At 40.5% G+C, this 19,004-nt stretch overlaps 1 protein-coding gene across 1 annotated transcript; it reads left to right on the top strand.

Moving 5' to 3' along the window:
* Window positions 1-3,816: 3,816 nt before the first annotated feature.
* On the top strand, window positions 3,817-16,239 carry AAR2 (AAR2 splicing factor). Its single transcript, XM_070939961.1, has 4 exons — window positions 3,817-4,001; window positions 6,190-6,987; window positions 9,368-9,597; window positions 15,236-16,239. The coding sequence occupies exons 2-4, from the start codon at window positions 6,231-6,233 to the stop codon at window positions 15,401-15,403; spliced, it is 1,155 nt and encodes a 384-aa protein (XP_070796062.1). The 5' UTR covers window positions 3,817-4,001; window positions 6,190-6,230; the 3' UTR covers window positions 15,404-16,239.
* The last annotated feature ends 2,765 nt before the right edge of the window (window positions 16,240-19,004 follow it).

The following is a 19,004-nucleotide window of genomic DNA, read 5'->3' as shown; positions in this document are numbered from 1 at the left end:
CCCTTTCTGGCTTTCCAATGAGGTAAGGAGGAGCAGGTAACAAATCCTAGTGCACTTCATCAAAGTCCATTAATTAGAAAGAATCCCAGGTTTGTTTGCAGAGCCCCTCCTTGAGGGAGATGGGTGATCTAGAAACTTGAATATAAATATTTAAAAAAATTACTTCTGTGTCACTACAGTAAGTCAAAAGTTTTGTATCTTCTCCCTAAAGGAAGCGGACTACTCTAAACAGGGTTGCTATTGCTCTATAGCAATCTGTCAATGTAGTAAGGGAAAATAAGTAACATTTCATTCCCTTATCACCAAAATGTAGGTTTTAAGCTTGAGTTCACATCTGTCTTGGGTGAAATTCACTTTTTATAGTTTTTTTCAGTGCATGCCAGGCATACCTGCTGCTACTTCACCTCCTAGATGTTCTTGATAAATCAAGGAACCAACTAAGACTGGCTGATTAGCAGATGCAGCTTGGAAGCAAGCACACTGATCTCCTTCTGTTGACAGTAGGTGATCAGGAATTCAACAAAACTGTCCCAAAGGTCTTAGGCTATTTGGGGCAAGCTCATTATTACCACAGACAACTCCAAGCTTTGCTCAAATCACTCCTGACAGCCTGGAAATTGAAATCACCCAGAGCCAAATTATGAAAGAACTCTAATATCAGCCTCTAGACCAAATCAAACAGTTCAGGAAGGGACACTCTTGGGCATCAGAATAGCCATTACAGAAGAATATCCATCTTATAAAGAATATCCTTCTGTCCAACTTAATATGCCGTATTTCAATTCACATTCCATTATCTTTGGAGCAGAGTCTCAGAGAATAGAAGGGGATGCTTTAAAGATTACCTTCCTCTGACCAGGGTGTAGAGACTCCTGAAGGACTTGAAACCTGGGAGGGCAAATGTCAGACAATGACATCCTCACCATCACCCAACAAGGTCTCAATAATATGTACCATTTCCTGGTGCTAATCTACCATCACTTCAGAAAGGTGATTAGTATCTGTATGTATGAGATACTATTGCACACAGACTTGTCAATTATTATCAACAGATTACAGATCTATCAACAGATTCAAGCATCACTGGTGATTTTAACAGCTTGTTGGTTTCCCCTTCCTTGAAATAGTCTCCTGCCATTTCTTCCTCAACTCTCACAACTGGACGGTAACTATATTCCTACCAATGCAATCAAAACCCACACAAACTACATCACACTGGCTAATTCTACAACAATGTAACCATCCCAAAATTAGAGAAACAACAAAGTCACTCAGTCTGGCTTCAACATCAAAATAAATCACCACACAAACCCTTCTAATTTCTACTCGGACTGTTGTGGCCCCGCCCTCTGAGCCTATCCCATCGGAGGAAGAAAGCTCCGAGCATGAGGAAGAGGAGTCAGCCAGGCCTCCCTCTCCAGGCCCCTCCCCTCTGGCACTGTCTCAGGTGCCGGCCAAGGGAGAGGAGATTAGCAGGGAGACAGGTGTCTCGGATGAGAGTGAAGGAGAGACATCATTCCTGGACGCACGCCTCCGAAGGCGTGATAAACAATTGCAGCAGCTCAGGAGGCGTGCTAGGGATTAGAACTGAGTCACTGGATCACACCCCAGAGACTATATAATAGAGGGTGGTGGCCAGTGATCCCTGTGATGAACAAAAATAAACCTTGGATAGTCACTAGAGCATCGTCCGAAACTGCTGAGAGGAATATTTATTTTTGTTGGACTCTTGTATGCTGAGTATATTATCTTTCTGTTTTCTGTGGAAATAAAAGCACTTGGCAGACGGTGTGTATATCGCTGCCAAGTTGGAGATAAAGACCTGGGTGTGTGCCAAGTGCTTCCTTAACCCTCGGCTGGCTGTGTTTGTGTGTGTGTGTGTGTGGACGGGGACAGATCACGGACAAAAAAAGTTTTGCTGATAAGAAATGAACTCAAGTAACACACACACACACACACACACACACACATACAGAGTCTCCCTATAAATGGAGACAAACTTCAGCTTCGAGTGCAAGTCAACTATCTCATTTCTAACCTGCCATCAGTTCTACTAAGAGCATAATAGCCAGGAACCAGTCATTGGCTTTTCAAAAGATCCAACCTAATCTCCAAGACACTGAAGTTCCAAAGGGCAGGTGCCATGACAGAAAAGGCTTGTTTTCTAAGTCCTGCCAGATGACATTTCTTAATTGATGGGACTCATGTCTCTTCTGCTGGATCGGCTGGAATGGGTAGAAACAATTGGGAACAAGCATCTCCCAAAATAATCTAGGCTCCTGCCATGAAGATTTCCAATGGCCACAGATAGTGCTCAGTCAACTGCTATCTCACTAAGTCACCCTTCAGGGAATCAGGTTCTGCAGACTTTGGATTAAATGCCTTCTCCATTTCTCTAAGCCATGGTAAATCAGCTTCCCACAGTCCATCTTCTTTTCTCTCTCTTTCCTACTATCCAGCTTGGATACCAATCTTCCTAACATTGTCTTGTCTCCTCTACTCCAACATCCTATTCCAAGAACTTAAAAGACTACTATCAAAAAATCTAAATCCTAAATTGAAACTTAATTCCTCCACTTGTTTATATTCCACAATAGCTTCCTTCCTTTCAATACTAAACTTTAGTGATAATAGCTACTACTCTGCACATCTTTTTTAATCCACAAAGTACATAATGATTGAGTTGTGAGCTATGACTTGATGAATGTTGGAAATTACAGAAAATGTAAACATAAGTAGAGTCTACACTATCTGGATGACAAGACAGACCTCCAGTGTTTTAATTCACTGTACTCTCTCTTCCTTGTCTATAGGTGTGTACTGTTCCAATAAACCTGTAACCTTTCAGCTTCTACTTTCATGTTCTCCTCTTCATAATATCTCGGCTTTGTCTTCCGTTGCTCATACTCAGCTCTGCGCCATCATTCCCATTTGCCTGTTCTATTGTGTGTTTTGATATATGTCATTCCAATCCTGCCATCATGAATTCTGTGTGATTGCAATGCTTTATATAAGGATAGGAAATAAGATACTTGGGGGACCAAACAAGAATTTTCCAAGCCAACATCTAAAACAGCTAGGGAACTTACAACCATACATAAAACATAGGAAGCAAGAAGGGTGGCCAGTCTCAATCTCCCTCTATTTTTGCACTTCAGTGACTAAAAGTAAAGCAGACTCTTCATACCAGATTCACATATGTACCATGTTCTTGCGGTATGCTCTGTTGGGTCCCCCCCCCAATTATTTAAAAATCCTGTTTCAAAATAATAAAGCTGAGATAAAATATCCGATACAAATATGTAATAAAAAGAAAATAAACCTACGTCACTGAAACCAATTCAAATACATGCTATCACTTTTACATTACTGAGTAAAACTAGTGTACTTATGTAGCTTATGGCTGTGTGATTAACAATTTTTTTAAAAAATCACTTAATTGAATAAATCTTAATGGGCATTGGCCATCGCCCACCTTTTCTGCAGAATTGTGTATCAGCCCTAACGTGAGCAAGAAAGACGGTGTTAAAAATGTGAAGCCCACCCATTCAAACAGCCCTCCCGCCTAACACTTCTTCTCCTAGGAGTAACCACTAGAAGTACTATTACATTTATCAAAATGTACTACACACAGGGGTGAAAAAAAAAACCCTCCTTAAATATTATCATCAACTCGAGGAGCGGAACCCTTTAAAGCGCAGCCACAGGGACCGCACGGACAGCTTTTTTAAGCAGACCGGAAGTTCTCCAATTGTCATGATCGTCATCCGCTTCTCGACGGAAGTTGCTTCTAAATCCTAAATTCTGGCGCCGCAATGTTTTGCCGGGACCGGTCGGTTGGGCATGGCGTTAGATCAGCCGGCAGTGTTGTAGGTGGGAACCGGACCTTTCCTAATAGCTCCTACGTAGCTTCTTCCGGTTTTTGAGCCCGCCCGCCTCTTGCGTTCAGCCGGCGGGGGCTCTTTATTGCTTTCTCGTCTTCGCGGGATCGCCCTTCCCAGGTGGGGCTTCACCTTTCTCAGTTGATATTTGTGTGAAAGCCATAAAAAGCAGCAGGTGTTTTTCTCTTGACACGGAGACTCGGAGGTCTACCGAATATCTGCTTTGGGTGCAGTTGTCCCAAAGGTGCTTTTTTCAAGAGGCAACTGGACTTTCTGGCACCTGGATTTCCAGAAAGTCCAGCTGCTTCTTGGAAAAAAAGCACCTTTGGCACAGCCATGACCTGGATGACTGAGAATCTCCATAGACATTTAGGATGCGGTTGTTAATTGGCACAGAACTATTTTCAGAAGGCATGTGATATATAGATTGTCCCAACTCTCCCCACAACCAGCCTGCTGAATTTTCCCCAGGGTTGGAGTTTCAAGCAATAAAGTGATTGTGAAGTCACTCAGTCCTGCAATAATGTGAGACAAAAATAAATTTCTGGTGTTTACTTGGGAGTTAGAGAGATGGTGGTTTGCCCGCTCAAGGTTAGACAGACTGAGCAAACCTGTCATAAGGCTGCTCCACATGAAAGGGTCACTCAGGATCCATTTCTAGCTATTATTTACATCTGAGATTCTTTCAACTCGTGTAAAATGTACATTTCTCCCCAGACAATGGGCTTTCATGTGCTGGTTTTTGGTTAGGTGACTTCTGTGGGGGAAAAAAAACGCTTCTGTGGATAAGTAAGTCTTAAAAGTTTTTATGTATCTTTCTAATATGGAAAGAGAGGGACGCCATGGCTCAGTGGCTAAGATGTTGAGCTTGTCGATCGAAACTTGTCGGCACTTCAGCAGTTCAAATCCCTAGTGCCGCGTAATGGGGTGAGCTCCTGTTGCTTGTCCCAGCTTCTGCCAACCTAGCAGTTCGAAAGCACATAAAAAATGCAAGTAGAAAAATAGGGACTACCTTTGGTGGGAAAGTAACAGTGTTCCGTGCGCCTTTGGTATTTAGTCATGCCGGCCACATGACCATGAAGATGTCTTCAGACAGCACTGGCTCTTTGGCTTTGAAATGGAGATGAGCACTGCCCTCTAGAGTCAGGAACGACTAGCACATATATGCGAGGGGAACTTTTATCTTTTTAATATGGAAAGAAGAATATGACTCTGAGAATGCCTTTTATATTCCTGAACATAACCTGATTGTTTTGATTTTAAAATTATTTATTAGATCTGTTTATTGTTTAGAAAGATCTTGCTACCCTGCTCACAGATGAACACTTGGTAAAATATTGGTAAGATGTTGGTACTTGGTAAAATGTTGCCTATACTGAAGATTTAATTAGCCATTTCAGTCTATCCGTAGCTTTTAGCACACTCTCCCAATTAGGACTTTACAATGAGGTACCTTTCTTCCTTTCTGTTTTAGAATGTATTATTTCCATTTTGGTTCCTTATTACTGTGTGTTCTGGCATTGGTCTTCATTTTATTTATCAATAATAGAAACAAAAAGAATAACGGTTATTTAATGAGAACTTTGAATCTTACTTTTAATCGTTTGCAACTCGATGTTGTCTGGAAAAACATTCTCTGTTTCAGACGCTATCATTTCTGCCATCACAATATTGCAGGATTTTATAATGGCAAGTTTTCTAAAATTTTGGACCTCATGTCTGCCATTTATGGCTGGCTTTGATTTGGAAATCCAGGGTTTTGAGTGACATTCTCGTCTAATTTATTGTTTGTGTAATGAAGCAAAATTGAAGGAAGCACCTCCCCCACATCTCCCTTTTCTAATATGGCTGTTGCTTGACTATTATTTTTGGGACAGGTAGAGTGGAGTCCTGCAGAACTTTGTTTTTCTTTGTCTTGTGTCAGAGCTTAGAATGGAGGTTTGGTAGTTTGGCCACGCAGTGCCAAACTGTTCTTACTGCCTTGGCAACATATTAATCAAATCTTTCCCACCTGGTGAGAGGTGGTATTGGAGATGGGAGAGGGCAGCTAGTATTGTCATACTGTCATAAGGGACTGTTTGCTTCAAATATGAGAAAATTGAGACTTGACTCATCATATTCACCAGGTGGCAGTAGTGATATGTTTATTTTTTCAAATATAGCGAGCAAAAATGTAGAAGTTACTTGGATAAATTGTGAGGAAAGCATTGCAGCCCGATGTCTAAAAATTGTGTTCTTGGTACAGTAACACTGGCTCACATATATTGTAGTGTCAAAACGTATTCAAATATTTGTTTGTTTCTACTAGGCTTCTGAGTAAGAAGTTGTATAACCAAGGGAACAGCTGATATGGCAGAAATGCAGATGGACCAAGCTCTGGCCAAACAACTTTTTTTTGAAGGTGCCACAGTTATAATTTTGAAAATGCCAGAAGGAACTGAGTTTGGCATTGACTACAATAGCTGGCAAGTTGGTCCCAAGTTCTGTGGAGTCAAGATGATACCACCAGGCATTCATTTTTTTCATTACAGCAGTGTTGACAAAAACAATACGAAAGAAAGTGGTCCTCGTACTGGTTTCTTCTTAAATTTGCAACAACGTGATTTAAAGATATTTCACTGGGACGAACAAAGAGAAGAAGTAGACCTCACCCCAGTTTCTGAAAATGAGTCTGAAGCCATGAGAGTCAATCTCAAAGAGATGGACAAATTTCTGGGTCCATACCCGTATAATACCCTTAAAAAATGGGTCTCCCTCACTAATTTTATTAATGAATTTGTGATGCAAAAGTTGCAGCCTGAAAATGGGCAGATATGTGCCTTTTCTGAAGTGCTGCCTGTTCTGCCTGGAAAATATACTCAAGATCGAATTGAACAGAATCTACCCCAGTATGATACAGAATGCAAAAGTTATGCAGAAGGACTGGCCCGCCTTCCTAAAATGCAACTGAAACCTGGCACAGAGATCAGATTCACAAAAATACCCAAACAAATGTATCCTGAAGGTGCCACACCTGAGGAAGTTACCAAGCACAGTATGGATCTCAGCTATGCTCTAGAAACAGTGATTAATCAACAGTATGCCAGCAATTCCCAGGATGTGCTTGGTAAGTAAATATGCTTCTCAGATCAGTTTTTCATTGTCTGCATTTTTTTTTTATATCAGTACATGTATTATACGTTATATACAGTCAGGATTGTCTTGTAACTTTAATAAGCAAACCTTTACAAATGAATTCTGCAAAGCAAGAAAAACAATCCTGATAGTGAGTATAGAAACTTTCTTGGCCATTTTTGTATTTTGGGATATGAATTATGAAGCTAGTCCATAAGAGCAAATAGCTGTGATGATACATTTTCTTCCAGCATTGCAAATTAACTATTACTGTTAAAGAACCATGAGCAATTGAGTTAAGAAATGAATTAAAACGATCAATAAATTCTCGTGTGCAGTACTAGTGACCCCTTGTGGAAAGTTGAAAACAACACAACACTCAGCATTTAATGGCAATTCTCTGGCATTCTTTCATAGCAGTACCGCTTTTCAACATACTTTTGTAGCAAATTTTCACTCTGATTAAGAAAAGTTATGCACATGGTCAAATATGTATTCTAAGAATGTTGGCTTGTATAATAAACACCTTATAAATTAATCAACAACAAAAGCAAATAAATTTTGGCCCACTCAAGATTATTTGCTTTAAGTGACCTGGTACTTCTTACTTATTTATACTAAAGTAAAACACTTGTGCAATAAAAAATCATTTAACCTGATTTTACAATTAATTATATGTTTGCTTCCAAAATCACTTCATGATCAAGTATAATCCCTTTGTTGAGAAGGTTACCCAGCTGTACCCATTCTATGAGCAGTCAAAGGTACAAAACAGTAGATATCTCTTGTGTTCTTCTGCATGAAGCTGCAGAATTGAGGAAATTCCTGTCCCTCTCTCTTTGATCCTGCTCTCCCAGAAAGCTTGTTATTTGCATTCCTTAATGTATGGATGAAATGGCACCCATGGATCATTATATTTATCTAGTAGAATAGAATAGTAATTGATACCTTATGCTGTAAAGAAATATGAAAGTCATCACAGTATTGTTCAGGTATGCTGCAAATACATTTTCTCTAAATGAATCTATACTAGAGCTAATCATCGAACAGCACTGAAAAAAGTGACTTATGACCATTTTCCACATTTATGACTACTGCAGCATCCCCATAGTCATGTCATTATGTTCAGCAACCTTTTGACAAAGTCAATGGGGAAGCCAGATTCACTTAACTGTGTTACTAAACGAACAACTGTGGTGATTCAGTTAACTGTGGTAAAAAAAAAATCATAAAATTGGCAAAGCTCACTTAACTGTCTCATTTAGCAACAGAAATTTTGGGGCTCAATTGTGGCCATAAGTTGAGGACTATCTATATATCATTTTCTTTTAACTTTTGCTAGTTTTTTAAGGCCCTTGATTCTCCAGAAGAATGAACATAGGTTGAGGATAATGGAATGGTATCTATATGTAAGTAAAAATCTACACACTTCGGAAGAGTAGATAAACTCAGTGGGAGACCATATGGATGGGAATTTGCATCTGAGAGATCCTGTGGGTTGTGTTCGTTTATTGCTGGATGAGGTTACACTATTGAAAAAAAAATCATTGGTCGCTTGAGATACCCATACATCTCTGTTTGTCCCTGGAAATATATGTTATCCCGTGTCTTTGAGTTTACACTGATATATCAGCTCAAACTTCTAGGTACCCAAGTATAATGTGCTTGTGATAATTTGAGATCAGACAAATACTGTGTGCTGTTTTGGAAGATGCTGTTACTTCAGAACATCTGATTACTAAGTGGGGCTCTGTTTTATACTAGTGTATACCTAGGGCTAGGCCATATAATTTTGCTACTTCAAAATTACAAAATTTGCTACAATCTAGTTCTAGATCAGGGGTATCAAACTCACATTGTCATGGTGGTGTCACATGACGTATCAGGACTTTGTCCCCTCCAATAAACTGGGCGTGGCTATGGCCAGCACGTGACGCATCCGGGCTGCGGGCCAGGAGTTTTGTTTTGTTTTTGATGCCTTCAGGCCACTGTTTGAACAATAGCAATAGCACTTAGACTTGTATACCGCTTTACAGCCCTCTCTAAACATATTGCCCCCAACAATTTGGGTCCTCATTTTACCCACCTTGGAAGGATGGAAGGCTGAGTCAATCATGAACAAGTGATTTGCTTTCTTCCTGGTACTGAAAGAAAATGATTGTCCCCAAGGTCATTCACCGGTCTTGTGCCTAAGATGGTCTACCTGTTTCCAATCTGGGGTTTAACCACTACATCAATTGATTCTAAGTGATGTTGGTTAGGAGATACTATCATATACTTAATAATATGTTAAATATAAAACAACCATGCAACCAGGATTAATGCTAAAGTTGTTCTGTATTTCTTCCATTTTCTTGGTGGGATCTTTCTAGGGGAGCTACAGTTTGCCTTCATCTGCTTCCTGATTGGGAACGTATATGATGCATTTGAGCACTGGAAAAAACTCCTGAATCTCTTGTGCAGGTCAGAGGAGGCCATAGTGAAACATCAAGCCATGTTCAGCCATCTCATTTCTATCCTGTACCATCAGCTCAGTGAAATCCCAGCTGATTTCTTTGTAGACATAGTCTCCCAAGACAACTTTCTAACAAACACTTTGCAGGTAAGAGAATTTCATCTTGAACAGTTTGCAACAGCAACAGCATGGGAAATTTGCCCAGTAATCATGGGATAATGTACCATGTACAGGTAGTCCTCAACTTACAAGAGTTTCTGTTCAAAGTTACAACAGCACTGAAAAACGTGACTTATGACCGTTTTTCATAGTTACAACCTTTTCTGCATCCCCATGTTCATGTGATCAAAATTCAGATGCTTGGCAACTCGTTCATATTTATGACCTTTGCTGTGTCTCAGGGTCATGTGATCACCTTTTGCGACCTTTTGACAAGCAAAGTCAATGGGGAAGCCAGATTCACTTAATAATCAGGTTACTAATTTATCGACTGCAATGGTTCACTTAACAACTGTAAAATGGGACAAAACTCACTTAACAAATGTCTCAACAGAAATTTTGGGCTCAATTATGGTCGTAAATCGAGGACTACCTGTACATATGGTATAAGTAGGGGGGGAAATAGTAAGGATATCTTACTTTTTAAAAAGAGAACAATTAGAAGAAAAATATTTTGTTTTAAGTAAATACACTAAAATATACTATTGGATTGCATGATAATGCTGATAATATATGAATATTTGGCTTTTAGGAAAAATGTTGGGGCAGAACAGGCGCTCAGCCTTTCTTATGATCCAACTTTCACAGCCATACATTGCAACTGGGAAAACCATAGCCTTGAGTATGTGTACTTATGTTGGCAGGGTGATGTCTCTGCTTTTTAGTAAGCTATCTAGATTTGCCATAGCTTTCCTCCCCATGTTCTGCCCCAGCTACGGACCCCAAAGAACACAGCACACACAAAGTCTGTACAAAACTTAAATTTACTAAATTAACTCAATCTTGTCCAAACAAAGGCTGTTAATAAACTTTCTTAACAGTCAACAAGAAACCAAAGATAAAGTAATCACAATCTTACTAAGGTTGGCAGAAAGCCCAGAAGCAATTTGCAGAGTCCAGACGCGAAGGAGAATGAACTAAAGTTGTTCCCTACAAATTGCTTCAGTCGGCGTTCCTCCTTAAATAGGCTAAGGGAGTGGCCAATTAGCCCCAAGCCTTACTCTCGAGGAGACCTCCTCCTGAGGAGCCACTCCTGCCTTTTGGCAGCTCTGCACGCCAATGCATCGAGAAGAGGCTCCTCCTCTTCGTTCTCTTCACTTAAAGGAGCTTCTGGAGGTTCTGAAGGCCCTGGCTGAATCCCTGCCTCTGGCACCACATCTTCTCCAGCCTCCTCATTGTCTGACTCGGGTGCCAGCTGGCGCAGCACAACACCAGCCTCCTCGCTATCAGAATCAGCTACAATCCGCACAGGCCACTGACAGGCCACAACACCCCAGGAGCAAGCATCTTTTAATTTCTTGGCTGCAGTCCCCATCTGCGGTAATCTTGGAGCCCAGGAAAATAAAATCTGTCACTACCTCCATTTCTTCCTCATATACTGTATTTGCCAAGAATGGAGAGGGCCGGATGCCATGATCTTAGTTTTCTTAATGTTGAGTTTCAAGCCAACTTTTTCACTCTCCTTCTTCACCTGCATCAAGAGGCTCTTTAGTTCCGGTATCATCTGCATATCTGAGGTGGTTGATATTTTTCCCGGCAATCTTAATTCCAACTTGTGATTCATCTAGCCCCGCCTTTCTCATGATGTGCTCTGCATATAAGTTAAATAGGCAGGGCGACAGTTTATAGCCTTGCCGGACTCCTTTCCCAATTTTGAACCAATCAGTGGTTCCATGTCCAGTTCTCACTGTTGCTTCTTGACCTGCATATAGGTTTCTCAAGAGACAAATAAGATGGTCTGGTACTCCCATCTCTTTAAGAACTTGCCGCAATTTGTTGTGATCCACACAATCAAAGGTTTTAGCATAGTCGATGAAGCAGAAGTAGATGTTTTTCTGGAACTCCCTAGCTTTCTCCATGATCCAGCATATGCCTGTACTTCTGGTAATTCCCAATCCACATACTGCTGGAGCCTAGTTTGTAGGATTTTGAGCATAACTTTACTAGCATGTGAAATGAGTGCAATGGTGCGGTAGTTTGAACATACTTTGGCAATGTCTTTCTTTGGAATTGGAATGTAAACTGACCTTTTCCAATCCTGTGGCCACTGTTGAGTTTTCCAAATTTGCTGGCAAATTGAGTGTAGCACTTTTACTGCATCGTCTTTTAAACTTGAAGCATAAATATAGTTAATTTTGTCAATTTCCAAAATGTCTCAATCAGAGAATTTCTAGACATTTAGGCCTAATCATTTTTGAGGGCTAGACAGTAGACAGAAAAGGAACAGAAAGTCCCCATGTATGCAGAGAACCCAATAGTATTTTGAATCCTAACCATGGATAGTTTTTTGTATTTTCTGCACACTCCTACAACAATCTTCTTAACAAATTGAAATTCAATGAAGCTGCATAAATGCAGATTGTTTCATTACAACATTGAAGCTAGCCTTTTTTTTTTTTACTAGATAGATGAAAAAGGTCTTAGCTCTTTTATGGCTTTTATAAAAAAGAGTTTTGTTTAGCAGATGGCCATTAATGGATTTCAAGAAAGCCATTAAGTGCATATCTGTTTCATTCACCTATTTCCTTCCTTATGTATCATGTCTAATGAAGAACTTTTGGAAACTCAGTGGCCTACAACTGCTTATTGACCTGAGTAAACTTATTTGTTTTTCAGGTATTGGCTAATCCTTTTAGATATGTTTTCCCCATCTTCTCTTTCAGTAAAGGCTCTTTGTTCCTCACTAGAGAGGCATGAAAAAAATCCAAGAGAGAGCAAGGATCTGAATACTATAGAAAAATTATAATAATAATAACTTTATTGTCATTGTACGTGTATACACAGTGTACCCATACAATGAAATTCACTTAACACCCAAAGACCAGGTCCAACACACATAACAATCCCCAAACACACTCCCACTCACCACAATTCTCCACCCCTAAACCACCCAAACATCCACACAACAGACCAAGTAATACTGTCCAACCGCTCCCTTTAGTTCATTGTTGAGTACAATTATAGCTCTGGGATAAAAACTATTCAGAAAATGTGTGGTGCGAGTTTTAATATTTCTGTATCTTCTGCCAGAAGGCAACAGTCCAAAAAGATTGTAAGCAGGATGGGAAGAGTCTCTGAGAATGTTATGCAATTTTCTCAAACAGTGAGATTCGAAGATGTCATCCAGGGCTGGTAGCTGGAGTCCGATAATATTCTGGGCAGTTTTAATAATTCTCTGTAGAGCTTTTTTGTCTGCTACCAAGCTTCTCCCATACCATGCAAGAATGCCATATGTCAGGACACTCTCAATGGTGCTGCAATAGTAGGACAGAAGTAGATGCTGAGATAGATTTATAAGAGTAAAATATGTCAAATGAAGATCTAATAGACTGGAAAACTGGTTGAAGTGGGCAGGTTAATGGGAAGGATGAAATGGACCCATGTATATACAAGAAGTCCTCAACTTACAACAGTTCATTTAGTAACTGTTGAAGGTTAAACCATCATTGAAAAAAGTGACTTATGACCATTTTCCACACTTAGAACCAATCCAGCATCTCCATGGTCACATGATCAGAATTCAGACAGTTGGCAACTGACTCATAATTAATGACGGTTGCAATGTCCTCGGCTTATGTGATCACCTTTTGTGACCTTCTGACAAGCAAAGTCAGTGGGGAAGCCAGATTCACTTAACAACCGTGAAACTAACTGAACTGCCATCATTCACTTAACAACTGTGGCAGAGGAGGTCATAAAATGGGGCAAAATTCACTTAACAAATGTCTTGCTGAGCGACATAAATTTTGGGCTCAATTGTGGTCGTAAGTCGAGGACTACCTGTATTTGCTGATTGGCAATCAAATCAAATCAAACCTTTACTATCAATGCACAACATGTGTACAATGAAATTGAACGGGAAATTTTGTGTTGATGGGCTGATACCAAGGAAAATGTTCTGAAGATTCACAGGTGGGCAGTGAGGATTGATAGCAGATCTTTAGGGTGGAAGACCAAGGCCCAATGTGTACTTTTATGCATGTAACAAATGGCAGATGGTTTTAATAGACATTCAGAAGAGGAGACGTAAATGTTTCAAAAATAAAACAGGACACGATGCCAAAAGTTTGGGAATCCTTGTTTAGATTCTTTCCTCCTTACTTGAGCCTACAATAGAACTATGTTTGCTTTTACCGTAGCTCTCAATCTGTTGCCTTGGAAATCATTATGTTTAACAAATTTAGAACAGTAGAAAAAAAATTAGGAGATTGAATTTTTAAATTTTAATGATGGGTCAAATACAAATATAAATAAAAAGCTAATGGATTTGTGTAAAAAATACCTAAATTCCAGTAGCTTCTAAACATATAGTCTTAATATAATTTGAATAATATGAAGAGCGTTTCTCTCTCTCATGTTCTTTAATGAAGGAAAAACAGAAAATGGGTCAGATCTGGCTGGGAGCTGCAGAACAAAAAAATAAAATAAATGCAGACACCCCCCCCCCCCCAATCCAGCGCAATGCTCTGGGAGAAGCAATTGAGCAGCAGTATAGCATGCTGCAGAACTGCTTCATTCTGAACCCATGACCCAGAGGAGGGCTTCTGTTAAAGAGTTGGAAATAATTCCAGAAGCCATGTGTCGCATGCATTCCCTGTATTGTTCTTTACATCAGATCTGCTCTGAATAGCCTCTTAATCGTACCTTTTCCTTTGTCTCTTTGCCTATATTGTTTGCCACTGTCTTTTTCTCATATCCACATTATAGTGCATCTTTCAGTCATTCTCACTTTTATAGCATTCTCTTTCAAATAATCCTTAGATTACATTTAGCCACCGTTCAAAGTTGTGACAGCACTTAACAAGGGGGACTTACAACCAGTCTTTCAAGTTGAGGCCATCGCAGAGCCCCGTGTGATTGTGATTCAGGCACTTGGCAACCAGCTCACACTTACGGTTTGCCATCATAGTTATTTTTCTATTTATGATATATACCAGTGATGGCTAACCTTTTTGCCATTGCGTGCCAAAAGTGGGGGTCGGGGGGGGGTCGTGGGTGCGTGTGCCCACATCCATAATTCAATCTGCCCGCCCTCCCGTGCATGTGCATGTGACCCCCCCACACACACACACTTCCCCCTGCTTTTGGCACGCGATGGCACAATGGGCCTGGTAGACCCGTTTTTCCATCTCCCCAGGCTCCAGAGGCTTTCTAGGAGTCTGGGGAGGGCAAAAACAGCCTTCCCCATCCTTCCGGAGGCCGGAAACAGCCAGTTTCCCGACTTCCGGTGGGACCAGAAGGCCTGAAAATCAGTTGCCTGGTGCGCGCGTGCACGCTGGAGCTGAGTTAGGGCAACACTTGCGTGCCCACCAATATGGCTCCGCGTGCCACCTGTGGCACCCGTGCCATAGGTTCGCCATCACAGATATATATTCTTCTTAGATGATCACGGGACCATTCAGCATTAGACTAAAAAAATATGGTCAGCCTAAAATTTAATGTTCATTCTGGTCACATTAGACTGAACTATCTTTCTCTTAAAGGATGACCCAATTTGAGCGGGGGTATAGGGTTGTCTATTCTATTCTAAAGTGTTGTATTAATTGATGTGTAATGTATTTTTTAGGTATTCTTCTCTTACACTTGTAATCCAGCTGTTGACAGGACTCTGAGGAAGAAGGCAGAAAGATTTAAAGCCCATCTAACCAAGAAATTCAAGTGGGACTTTGAGGCTGAACCAGAGGACTATGCCCCCATTGTTGTTGAACTACCAGAAGGAACATTTGTGGACTGAACATGACTCTGTTTTTTTTAATATTACTATAATTTTCCAGTTGTACCATATGTTTCAGCTGTTAAACACATTCATCATATTTTGCTTCTTTTTGTACATACAGAACAGTGAGATGTTGTAGCAAGGATTTTTTTCCTTGTAGAAAAAGTAGACAAGATGGTACCTAGTCTGTCCTATAAATGAATTTATTCCCACATTGTTCCTTGAGTCTTGGATATTAAACAAAGTTTGGCTTATTTCACTACAAAAATGAATACTGTAACATGTTTTGAACAATATTGAAAAAGGAAATACGAAATGCTACTGTTTGAGTTAGTCCAGTACTAATTGTTTTCATTGATTTTATTTTGTAGTGGAGCTTTAGACTGCATTAGAGTTCTTCCCATTCCATCAGTTTTATTTCATCCACTCCTAGTTGTTCTTACCCTTTTAAAAATATAAAACTGCAAAGGGAGTTACTGTGAATTGAACAAAAAAAATTGGCATTTTAGCTTTGACAGTATTCTGTCTAAGCTGTTTCTAGAAAGCTACACTGAACGTTCTCCCTTCTTTTTAGAATGTCCTTTCAGGACAGGCTGCTTTCTGCTGTTACTTCATAGGAATGAAAATGTTATAAAATAGCCTGAAGCAAGCATAGGGCCCGTTATCTTGTAATGTTTTCTCTGGGGTGCAGGATGCTGTTAAATTTTTCAAACATTCCCTAGTATGTGAAGATTTAACTTGCTCATTTCTTTTCAGGCTATAAGGCTCCTTCAAGGGTTGGTATGCCTATGAAACAAAATAACTTGCATTACTGTTCAACACAATAAAACTGTCTATATCAGTTTGCCTATGAATTCTCTCCAGCATCTTCTTTATATGAATTTTCTAAAGGTGTGTGCTTGTGCTTGCTTATTTGTTGTTCTGTCCCCCTTCCTCACACAGGCAAACGTAATACCAAGCATGCCTGCCAATATTTTATTAGGTAAACAGATTAGAATTCTTGGCAGACCAAGGTTTTGACCGCAAACTGCTGAATGCCTGCCAAGACCATTTTCACTCCCATAAAGCAGAAGAGGACTTATCTTCAGCCTGTTCCAGGAGCAACACATTATCCACGAGACAAGAGTTTAGTCAATGTTCAGTCCAAAATATATCCAAGCCGAATTTCAGAGATCACGATGTGACTTTCAGGGTTTAACTTTGTCCGTCACAAAGCCTGAAGAGCAATCCCACCCACTTTTATTCCTGGTGGGGTGTGGCTCCGTGACTCAGCTCCATCTCTGGCCTTCCCACGCCTCTTCCATTGTTGCACACACTTCTCCCTCCAACGCTTCCTGGGATCAAGCCAGGATTCATCATCCTCGCTCCCTATCAATTGGTGCTCCAATATGCCTTCCTCCTGGCACATCCCAGGCTGTTCCTCCTGGCCTTTGGATGGAACCTGAGGCATTGCCAGAAAGGAGGGTCCTGGAGAGGGAGGCCTTGTCAGTTCCTCCCCATCACCTTCTGAGTCCTCTTCCTCTGTTAGGACAGGCTCGGGAGTCGGGGTCACAACATTTGTTTTATTAAATTTATATGCCACTCATCTCACTATTGAAGCGACTGGGAGGCTTAGTCATAACTGATAGTGGTATGATTGAGATAAAATACCATTTATCATCCTTACAACCTTTAAAGTCTCTCTTTCCCACTTAAAGATAACTAGCATTTGAGCACTATAGCTTAGCCCAGAGTTTATTGGGCACTTCTAGAAAGCCTTGTTTTGTCTGTCTTCCCTTTGAGCAAGTCATGTGCTTTCCAGGTGGCCCTTAAGAGGGTGTTCTGCCCCAAGCTCTTTCTTCACAACCTGAAGAAAGCTGGTCTTCGTGCGTGCATGTGTGCCAGAAACTGAAAGACCAGGTGGCCAGTGCACGTGCGCATGCCAGAAACCAGAAGAGCAGCCACTCGGTGCACATGTGTGCGCTGGGAAGATGATCTTCCGGTTTCCGGCATGCACGTGCGTACCAACCACCTGGTCTTCTGGTTTCTGGCACGCATGCGAGCGCGAACACCAGCTGGCCAGTGTGCATGCGCATGCCGGAAACCAGAAGATTATCTTACCGGCGCACCCATGCACATGCGGCTGCTCCTCCGGGGCGGCTGCTCCTCCGGTTTCTGGCACACACATGCGCACCGGTCTTTGCGTGCCCACTGATCAGGTGAGCTGTGCGCATGCACGTGCCAGAAACCAGAAGAGCAGCCGCCCGGTGCACATGCAAATGCTGGGAAGATGATCTTCCGGTTTCCAGCATGTGCACGCGCACGCTCCCGTTTCAGCACTCAGTGCCGCAAAGTTTGCCAACACTGGTAGTCTTTCTGTCAAATACAATTTGGGTTTTACTATATCGCTTTTATGAGGCTCTCTACATGGTTTACACTTCCATTTTGATTACAGAAATCATAAATGATAAAATTCAGATTATACTAGATTATACTGGAGTTTTGATTAAGAAGGATTCAGGATGGTTTATTGTTCAGTTTGTTTCATAGACAAACTGATACAAATACTAAGAGAGTGAAGAAAATTATTTTAAACTTGGTATTTCTAGATGTGTTTGCTCACAGTTCTCATGCTACCCAGAAGTGTAAATATCTCACATAGCTCTGGTTAATCCTGTTTTACTGTAGTATTTGTAAATTAACATTTCTTTTTTTCAGCCACTTGGGCAATAAAATTAGTTTTATTCTTTCCTGTGTATTTTTCATTTACAAAACATGTTTTAGGATAAGTTAACCCAAGATAATATCATGACACAAATAAACGGTGTTCATTCACTGCAGTAAACTTGACAACGAAAATAACATCCATTTGGAAGGTTGTAAACTTCACTGAGCCATAAATACATGAGATGGATTTGCATGATCCATCAAGCTACAAAACAGCAAACCCAGTTTAGTGTATTATACAAATATATCTGCTGGTTTTTTACCTGACTATTGGTCATGTGTGGACATACAGCATTGCATAAGAGAATATAAGTACTGAATCCTCATTAATACTTGCTAAATAAGTCATATCAAACCTTTTTTTGGAATATTTTAAACAGGAATATTTTTTTGGTTATCCTGGTAAGTGAATACATTTAAATTCCCAAATGGATGTCTTCTGTTACTTATTTCTCATCGTATTCCCACTAGGGACAATATGATTAACCACTTGCTTAGGTGATTTTTGCATAAATATGAGCTGCAAAGACCCGCAACATGGTTCTGGAGATTGCAAAAATAGGTCGCTTCACAAGGTATTACTATTCAGGTACTGGGGCTGAGAAGGCTGGCTTCCCAGTGGAGCTTATCTCCAGCTTCCAGTGGCGTTCATCAACTTCACCTTGAAGGGCTTTGTGGTCCCCTGAGGGCTGGAAACAAAGAGGCTGTGCTTGAATGTGTCACTGACTTCTCCCGGCAAGCTGACTTGGTGGCTGACATCTCTGAAATTTCTTTAGTTAAGCAAAGGAAAAAGCAAAGATGCCTCAGATGGAGAGGTAATTTATAAGTGCCCTCCAACTTTTGTCTGAATGTGACAGCTTTTTCAATAGGCCAATTTAAACACACATATTTTAAAAAAATATTTCTGCAATTA

Source organism: Pituophis catenifer, unplaced genomic scaffold (assembly GCF_029215685.1).
Source record: "Pituophis catenifer annectens isolate HBS135680 unplaced genomic scaffold, rPitCat1.0.hap2 SCAF_3, whole genome shotgun sequence".
Classification (NCBI taxonomy): domain Eukaryota; kingdom Metazoa; phylum Chordata; class Lepidosauria; order Squamata; family Colubridae; genus Pituophis; species Pituophis catenifer.
The sequence above is the reverse complement of the archived record's forward strand: the minus strand, read 5'-3'. Positions and strand labels throughout refer to the sequence as shown.